At 47.2% G+C, this 9,822-nt stretch overlaps 1 protein-coding gene across 1 annotated transcript; it reads left to right on the top strand.

The window, feature by feature from the left end:
• Positions 1–1,700: 1,700 nt before the first annotated feature.
• MPG (N-methylpurine-DNA glycosylase) lies at positions 1,701–8,473 on the top strand. Its single transcript, XM_008936720.1, has 3 exons — positions 1,701–1,922; positions 5,311–5,515; positions 8,079–8,473. The coding sequence occupies exons 1-3, from the start codon at positions 1,701–1,703 to the stop codon at positions 8,471–8,473; spliced, it is 822 nt and encodes a 273-aa protein (XP_008934968.1).
• Positions 8,474–9,822: the final 1,349 nt, after the last annotated feature.

Here is a 9,822-nt window from a genome sequence, read left to right as displayed (position 1 = left end):
GCAGGATTCTCAGTTGCAAAGGCCACCAGGGAATTTTAAGAATTCCTAGCAGGTGAAAACCACAGTTCAAAGCAGAATACCTGGTGTGGGGCTGGCAACTCTGACATCACAGAATTATTGCAATAAAGAATGTGGTGTTTAGAAAAAAGTCTAAACATCCCCCCTCTCTGCCAGCTGTGCCAATGTGTTGGGGTTTTTTCTGGTTGGGTTTGTTTTTTTCCTGCCTATTTTTAGATGTTTGTGTCTGGATTCTTGTTAAGTGAAATGTGATCCTGCTGAGGACTTGGCACTGGGGATCCAGAGTGCAGCAGTGCTGAATTTGTTTCACTGTAGTTCAAGGAAGTATTGCTGGTGGATCTTTCTTTGTGAGAAACATCAGAGTAAGATCCAGATTGGTTTTGGTGGTGAAGGATTTTGTAGTCTTTTTTACAAGCTGGTGAAAAATCAGTGGCAATGTCTACTTGATTCTATATATCCCTCCCTTGCAAGTTCTGCTGTATATAGGATTCTTTATTTCTAATTATGTATGATGCTGAACCTTTGCTTTCTTCTCTTACATCTGGCTGAATTTCAGAACTGATGAGGCATCTTCTAAAACCTGGTGTCTTTGCTTTCTCTTGCAAGAATCCTTTTTTGAGGCTGAAAATTTAGTGTCAGTGGGGGAATTTTAAAAGCATGGTTTCAGCTTTTTGTGTATTCAGTGTAGGAAAAAAGCATTCCCCACTGTTTCCATAGCCTTTTGTATAAAATGGGCTAAAGAGCATCTCCAGCAGTGCCCCAGCTGCCAGGTGGTCTTTGACTAGACGAGTAGAAAACTGCAAATTGTGCTTGAGTTTGAGCTGATGATGTGCTGTTGCTGTCATGATCTCCAGCTCCAAAATCTCTTAGCCTGTTTCAGAGTGCTTTGTACACCGAGTAAGTTTGTTCCTGTTTGACAGGTGTAAGGACTGTGGCACAGAAAAGGAAACATTAGCTTTTTGAAACTCCCATAGTAAATTGGTGACAAACCCAGAACAACTGCAGGTTACATCGTTGCCTCCACTGCACACTGTCGACTGGAAGGGGCAAATCTTCAGCTTTCTGGTAGGTTAAATTTGAAGCTTATTTTGTGGAGGTTCTAACACAAACATTCCTACAGCATGATAAACAAGTTTGTAACTGTAAATAGGGCATCTCCCAACTCAAATGTTCTTTGTCCTTTGGGGTTTTAGATTCTGATCTGTTTACATTACTGTTTAAATGATTGATACATGACTTCTGGTGACTTTCTAAGTGAGCACAATTTTTGAAGTGGTTGCTTCCTATTTTTTTTTCCTGTCTGCTTAACAGATTAGTTCTAGGTAAAAAGTAAATAGTGCTGGTTCATTTCTGCTTTCAGTTTCTGGATTTCCTAACCTAACAGTTCACAAGCTCGTTTTTACTGCCAAGTGAAGAAGAGTTGGCTTTTATCTGCAGCCCTTAAAAGATGAATACTCAAACTGCAGTCTTCTATTTGCTTATCAGCAGAGCCCAGTATTTGCCTGGCTTGTAGGCCCAGCTGAATCTGTCAGCTGCTGCTATAGTTTGCTTAGGTCGTGTGATTAGTTAGTTGTTAGATTCGTTGTTCTAGAGAGATGTGTAAAAACAAGAGTTTGTGGAAATAAGTTACTTTTAAATAAGCTTTATATGCCTAATTATGTTGATATCAGTTTTCTAGAACTATGCCAAGAAAAAGAAAACTGTTGGCTCAGTTAAGTGCTCTCCAAAGCAGCTCCAGCTCCCCTCCATTCGGTGCCTTGGGGAACGTGAACGCTGCGCCGGATGGGGATTCTGCTCCAAAAAGCAGCAAGTATTTTGCAGTAGAGAAAAAAACCTCTTCCCAGCTAGATGCAGATTTTTTCAACCAGCCATGTATTAGTCTGGCCAAGTCCTTCCTGGGACAGGTAAGACCTGAACACAGATTACTGTACTGGAGTGTGTGCTAGCTAATAAATTAGTGTAAAAGGATGAAATTCTCTTTTTTTTTGCCATTTGAGTCCAGGGCTATGCTATTTTAGGACTACAGCTCTCATTCCTTCTCCTGTTAAGTGCAGTGGAATTTAAAGACTAGTAGCCAAATCTATTTTAGATGAAGTCAGAGGAGTAAATTTTCAGGTTTAGTTTACTGTCACATTTCAGAATTCGCTTTTGTGGAGTTTTTCTCCCTTTTTTTCCCTGGTTTGCTGAAATATACTTTGCTGGTTGTTGTTTGAAGGTTGTTTCAGGCCCATTATTTTCCTTTCAGGTATTCCTTTATTTTGTTTTTGCCTCTGGCTTAGCCCAATGGAAAGTAACACTCTGCAGTCAGCAACATCTCCTGCTCTGCCTCCATTTTACTGCCTTGCGATGTGAATAGATTGGCAGGTCCTGGGCCTTTCTTGACCAGCATCCACTGGTCATGGTGTGCTCAAACCTTTCATTTTCATCTGCAGGTTCCGCAGCCTGCTTGGTACTTCCTTTTATGCTGCCCTGCATGCTTTGGAAGTTGTATCTCCTACTACCTGCTTTGATTTTTGCTGTTCTCAGTAACTCAATACTGTCAGTACACGAGGTGAGCTCTTTAATGATCACTTTTCAGAGGTTATTAACACAACATGTGAGGCAGCACAGGCCATACCATGGAAACATTTAGGACTCCACAGGCCCACAGTTGAACTTTTTCCACTCCAAAAACCACTATTCCTGTCTTGTTTCTGAGTTTTCAAGACATTACTTCTTCCTGAAAGGACCTTCTCCCTTATTCCATTGCAGAAACTTTGAACCTTGTTGAAAGCCTTTTGAAATCAGAGTGGGGGAGATTAAATGTGTCTCTTCTGCTGAGTGAATCCTTGAGAAAACTCCCCTGTTGTTTCCAGAGGAGGGAGTTTCTCCAGTGTTTTCCCTATAAAAACTTCCAGTCTGGGACCTCCTAAACACACTTGCAAAATGTGGTTTTAGTTTCATTGCTATGGTCTTATCTGAGTCTTTTTTTATACCTTTATTGTCTGTAGGGTGAACAGACTCTCTGGGTTCTCATTGGATTAGATAACTCCAGGAATTTGTTCCACAAACTGTTGCTTTTGGCTTCTCTTGCTGTCTCTAGCTCTTTTTTTTTATTTCCTAAGGATATTGTCTTGCTTATAATTGACGCCTTTGCTCTGCTCTTTAACCCTGCTGGGTTTTTTTTGGTCTGTCTTAACCTCCCTCTGATATGTCATGTGTGTTTACTGCCTTGTAGACATCCTGCTAGAGGCTTGCCTTTCCAGCTTTAACCTTTGGCTGCCACTTTTAAGTTCTTCCTAACAAGCTTCCTCACTCGATGCAGTTTCCCGTTGTTGCCGGTGAGCAGAACTCTGATAGATTATTTTTGGACCTTAATGCATGTGGAAGGACACTGAACTTTATACTCCATGGTCATGATATAAAGTTGTTTTTCAGGGCTAGGTCTTTGTATTTTGCTCTGGATCAGTTTGAGAATTTAATCTTTTCTTATGGGATTGCCAGTTACTCACTCTGCAAAGCAATTGATGGTGTCTAAAAAAACACAACCCGTGTCCTGTCCTACTGTGATATTTACTTGGTCTACGTTGAGGATACCTTGAAGACCCTCAGTCCTGATACATTTTTTGTTGTCTTAATGACTCTGACATCCTTACATGTGCAGTTACCCTGGGCAGAGGAGATTTTTCTCCTAATCCTATACTTTTCCTGCTCAGGCCTTGGATTATATGACAGAGGATTTCTATCTGAATTTTAGACTTTAGTATAACCCCCAGTCTCCCATGACCCAGTTTATTCTCTCATTTTCTTAGAATTATAACTATATGGTAATTTACTGTTTCATTCATTATCTTCACGCTACCAAATTTTGGAGGCACCTGGCATATTAATATTGCTTACCTTAAAAATGATACTTGGATCATGTTAACGTGATAGCTTTTGGAAAGAAAAAAACTATCCCAAAACTTAAACACCATAAATGGCCTCTCAAAATGAATTGTCATAACATCAAGATACATCCTCAGTGAGATATAAAAACCTCTGTAAGATGGTTCACTGTGAGGTATTAGGAACAATCACCATTTTTTAACTGTGAATATTTGGTGTATCTGAAGAGCCAGGGAAATGCCTGCCTGCTTTTAAAATCATAACCTACCCAGAGCCTTTCATCAGGTTGGAGGAGAAACGTGGCCACACGGCTGTGCTTTTGGGGTGGTTACAGGCAGCTGCTCAACATCAGTGCTGTTCAAAAGTCACTGCATTTTCCATAAAAATAATAAACTGATTGTTTTCAACAACTTGAGAAGTGCTGTGGGGAAAGGGTCATCTACCGGGGTTGCAACGTTTGCAGCTGACTTGTGGAGCACCCATCCTGGACCAGGTCAATAACTGCACTGCCAATCCAGCCCAAACATCTGTGAGGAATCAAACTTTGTTTCCTGAAGGTCGTTTTTGAACAGCTGGCTTTCAATTTGGGATAAAGCCACAGCAGTTGCCTAAACGAGCCTATACCGCAGTATCCCTTCGACAGGCAGTCAGTAAAATAAGCAGCTTAGAAATCAGGTCAAAGTACCAAAAACTTTGTACGAAGTTTAGTGATTGTTTTATTTCTAAAGAGAATCCTTTCACTGTCGGGTTTTTTATCCCCACATCTGCTTTGTTTTATTTCAGGAGGTTGCAGCAGTGAGGAAAGCGCTGTAATAACCGAGAGGAGTAGTTGTCTGCCTGAAGCCAGTTCCCAGCTCTCCTGCACTGCCCTGCTCTGTGCTGCAGAAAGAGCACAGATACTCTGGGCCTGATTATCTCCATGGTCAGGGACTAGAACCTGACTGAAACATCTCTCTGGAGAGAGGCTCTCTGATCCTAGGAGTTATTTAATCGTCCCACTGTCATATTTCTTCTGATCTAAAGAACGTACATTCATGATACTTCACAGTTGATACTGATGGTGTCTTTTTTAACCTTACACCAAGTGGATTTGGATGCAGGATACAGAAAATAATCACAGAAGCAACTCTGTGGGGTTTATTCTATATAGGATCATGAATTGGTTCTTTATGGTACTGCCACATCTGGACACTCAGGGCATTTTGTAGGGTCAGTGACATGTGGGAACTTCTTGTACTGGGCTGTGGCCTGGACAGTAGAAGCTGAAAAAGCTGACGTTGGCTTGCAGACTGGACTGAGAGATGGAGAGGAGAATATGTAGCTCTGTCAGCTCCCTTTTTCTCACTTCTTTGTTTCCACAGCTCCTGTGCTCTGGTTATTTTGCACAGAGGGTTGCTAACTGATGCACTCTGACCTCTCTTTCAGATTTTAGTTCGCAAACTTCCTGATGGCAGAGAGCTCTGGGGGAGGATTGTTGAAACAGAAGCTTATCTGGGTGGGGAAGATGAGGCCTCCCACTCGAAAGGTGGGAAGCAAACGCAGCGCAACGCAGCGATGTTCATGAGGCCAGGAACCCTCTACGTGTATCAGATCTATGGGATTTATTTCTGTGTCAACGTTTCCAGCCAAGGTGAGTGGAGACTGAAAGGCACTGAACACCTACAGCACAGGGCTGGTATTTCAAGCTGTGCTTGCAGTGCTGCAGTCACTGGTGAGCTCCCTCTGGGCTCTGTGAAGGCAAAGGCTTGCTGTCATAATGCTGCCTTGGGAGCTGGGGTAGCCTGTGAAATTGAGATCCCAGTGATGCTCTACCCAGCCCCACGGTCACTCTGCATGGACTTCACCCTAACTTTTGGATCCTAGACTAGGACTTTGAAGAAATTATTTTGGGAGCAGTGAGTCAGACGGGTGGAGAGAGAAGACTTCTCTCCAGTGGCCAAGAACTGTTTCCAGGACTGGAGCTATTCCAGAGAAGGAGCAACAAGCTGCACAGTGGGGGTGTGGGACTTCCCTATCATTTTATGATTTCTAGCTGCTCAGGGAGAGAATTGGCCTCTGTGTTGCCAGATCCCAGCTTTTAGTTCTGAATGCTGCTCATTAGATGGAGTGACTCCTAGGCATGGGAGGGAGATACTCAGCATCTCTGGACTGGTGCTGGGTTAGGCAGATGCTGCAGCTGGATAACCCCTAAGAGCAAACTGCTGCAGGCTGTGGAGGGGAGGAAAGCAGGCTGGAGCTCTTGGGCAGGGAGGAGTTGAGTCGGAAGGATGGGGGCAGAGAAGGCAGCAGCTCATCGTGGCATCCCTGCACTCTTCCCCTGCCTGTCCCCACCTCTTCCCAAAGCTCGTGTGCTGTTGCTGTTGTGTCCAGGGGCTGCTGACTGAGCAAAGTGTGGGGTCTGTGTTACAGCTAGAGTGTGAAAGCTTCTGGTGGAAATGCAGAAAGAGCATCCAGAGACAGAAGTGCCAGGTACCCCCTGCCCTGGCTCAGCCAGTGCTCTGGGAGCACCTGCAGCTTCTCCAAGGGCTTGTCTCACTTCACACAAACTCCCAAGGACTTTGTTCAGTTCAAGCATAACCACAGTTTCCACTTTTAGCTGTAGGAGATGAAAGCAAGTAGTGTAATTAGGGATTGCTCAGAATCCCACAGTTGTTCCTGGCAAGCAAGGCAGCATCCTGATGTGAAGGATGTTTCTTTGTGCATGGATAAAGAGCACAATTAGGACATGGAGCATGTTCTTAAAAACTGAAGATGACCTTTGAGCTCTAAATCACTGTAGTACAGGGAAGCAGCTTTTGGCTGCCAGATTAACATCAATCCCCTTCCCCAGAGAAGGGAGCGCCTGGGAACGGGCTGCTGGCAGCTGTTGGACATCAGCCTGGTGACCTCCCCGAGCTGCACTGAGGGCTCTCAGCAGGGTCAGGACCACGGGCACACCTCACAAAGCCAGAAATTGGGAGCCCAGAAGGGTCATTTACTGTGGGATTTGTACAAAACACAAGAGGGGGGCTATTTTTGGAAATCACAGGTCCTTGGGGACCTGTCAGTGCCTACCAAAGAAGCCTCTGCCAGGCGTGAGCGTGGCTCCAGATGCTGGAGGCTGGAGAGGGGATTCCTGCGGCGCGGCATCCCGCGGCTGCTGGTGGGGAGGAATGCTGGGGGTGGCCCTGGCACGAGGGTGCTGTGTGGGCCAGCACACAGGCCACTTCCCCAGCCTCTCCTCGCCCACTCGAGGTCACGAGAAGACCTTTGGTGTCCAGTGGAAAATGCCAAGGAAGGGCTTATGTCCCACTTAGGCTGGAGATCCCTGTCACAGGGGAATGTCTGGGTTCAGAGGTGTACCTTTGCCTCACTGTCACCAAAACTGGGCAGGGCAGCTGGTTCCAACAGCTGTGGGAGGCTGGAGTTTCCTAAGGCTCCTGGCAGGGGGGCAAATCACACTGGAGAACGTGTCAGTTGGCTTTGCTCTGTGTCACAGAAAGGTCTCCTCTGAAGTGGTGCTCCCAGGGCCGTGCAGCCCTGTCCTGCCATAGGTCCCTGTCCCCCGAGAGCTCGCCCAGCACAGGGGTCTGGCTCCCTCTCCACTGGAGCTGTGCAGCTCCCCAAAGCCTCGTTCATCCCACCCGTGGCTACACCCCCAGGCGGGCGTTTGCCTCAGTAGTGCCTCCAGCTCCTCCCCAGGTTCCTCTTCATCCAGCCCAAATCTGCAAAGTCTTTCTGCTGGCAGCATCCAGCCTCGTTCTCCTCTCCTTTGTTAGCTGGGGCTCTCATAGTCAGAGTTGCTATAAATCCCCTGGCTTTGGGAGCAGCTCTGGATAGCTGTGCCAAGACTGAACCATATGCGTGCTTATTCCTGAACATTGTGCTGACATAAGAAAAACCTCTTGCCCTCTGGCAAGCCTTGGAGCAGCAGCTAGATGTAGGAACATCAAGAAGCAGGGGTGGGGAAGAGCAAGCCAGCACTGATGAGTGAAGGACACAGAGCTATGGGACGCTGGACTGGTGGACAGGGGAAGGGGGCGCACTGCTCATGTGCCAGGCTCTGGAGCCACCCCGTGAAGTGACCCGAGAGAAGCACAGTCCCTGTGGCTGGGTGCTGCAGGAGTTCCCAAGCCACCAGCCAGAGTGCTGGCAGTGGGGCTCAGGGCTGAGATGTTCTTCATGGCCTAACCCCTGGTGGTTGCTCTGCACAGGGGCGGGGGCCGCGGTGTTGCTGCGCTCGCTGGAGCCCCTGCGGGGCCTGGACGCCATGAGGGAGCTGCGCAGCACCTCCAGGAAGGGGCCCACCAAGCTGCTCAAGGACTGGCAGCTCTGCAACGGCCCCTCCAAGCTCTGCCAGGCCTTTGGCATCGACAAGGCTTTTGACCAAAGGGACCTGACTCAGGATGCAGCCATCTGGATGGTGCCGGGACAGGACCTGCCAGGGGAGGAAGACGTGGTAGCCACAACCAGGATTGGTATTGGCAACAGGGGAGAGTGGTCACAGAAACCTCTCAGGTTTTATTTAAGAGGAAACAGATTTGTAAGTGTTGTAGACAAGAAAACAGAGAGAGAGATGGCAGCAGTGGGACATTTCTCTTGCAGCTGACAAGTCATGCAAATGTGTCACCAAGCAGGAAGTGAGCTGTGCTCTGTGTGATAGCCTCAAGTGATGCCATGACATAGGGGCTTGAAGGTTTTTAACAATAAATGTACTTTGTCACAATGAATGGGGTCAAGGTGGAATTTTATTTGTGGGACAGACTGGCACGGGTGTGCCAGCCAGAACTGAAGTTGGTTTTGGATGTTGAAGGCCACCTTCTCCCTTGCCAATGGATCCAGGTTTAATAATGGTCCACAGCTCTGCCCTGCTCCCCTCAGCCCAGGTACCCCCAGAGGCCATCACTTGGTTGGTGCAGGGGAACAGTCTCGAGGGCAGCCAGGCTGACTGGAAGGGTCAGAGCTGGGAGAAGAGGTGGCAAAGGAGAGATCTCACTGTCATCTGCAACTACCTGCTGGGTGGGCATAGAGAAGACAGAGCCAGGCTTTTGTCAGACAGGATGAGAGGCAATGGGCATAAGCCAGAAAACAGGAAATCCTCATTACCTGTATGGAAAAGATTTTCACCATGTGAGTGGTCAAACATGGGAACAGGGGCCCAGAGAAGCTGTGAGACATTCAAACCTCCTCTGGACAAGCTCCTGCAGGACCCAGTCTAACACATTTTCTTTACACAGAGGTTTGGTGAAAAAGAACTGCAGTGACTCCTTCCAACCTATACCAGTCTGTAGCATCCAGCTTAACAAACAAGAATGGTTTTTGTTTTCCCAGCTGCATTTGAAACCAGTTTAAAACTGACCCATGTGTTTACCCCAACACAGAGAAAGCACCACTGCTGAGATTTCTGCAGCCTGCCGTAAGGTACAGGGGGAAAATTCCTCTGTGATTAGGGCAGACCCTGCAGAACTGCAGCAGAACTTGGCCCCATCACATGAAAAAAGTCTTGTTTGACCCCTTTTGAATGGTAGTTGACCTTGAGAAGCAGTCGCTGGGGGCTGGTTGGGACTGAAGCCCTACAGCAGTGTTGATCTGATTTTCAGATCAGATACTGCCCTGCTTGCAGCTGCAGGGGAAAACTCCCTAAGGGGACTGTGGGTAAGTTGCTGGGCTCAGGTCTCTGGTGCACTGTGCACACCAGGCTCCCCTGGCACGACTGTGCCTGGCTGGTGGCAGATAAGGTCTATAAATCTCAGAGTTTCACCCAGTTTGCGTGGGCAAGGGAAGCTGTTCTGTGAGAGTCTGCAGCTCTGGGAAAAGCTCCAGCGCCTGTGTGTGGTATAAGGGAAGGTCTTAAGGAGGAGCATGACAATCTCTGAACAACACACACCCCCAGAAGCTGCTACCATGGAGGTGAAGGTCTCTCCCCACCCCTTCCCAGGGTACACAGCACAGAGTGTG

Source organism: Merops nubicus, unplaced genomic scaffold (genome assembly GCF_000691845.1).
Source record: "Merops nubicus isolate BGI_N331 unplaced genomic scaffold, ASM69184v1 scaffold36113, whole genome shotgun sequence".
Lineage (NCBI taxonomy): Eukaryota > Metazoa > Chordata > Aves > Coraciiformes > Meropidae > Merops > Merops nubicus.
This window is presented reverse-complemented; position numbering and strand designations above follow the sequence as displayed.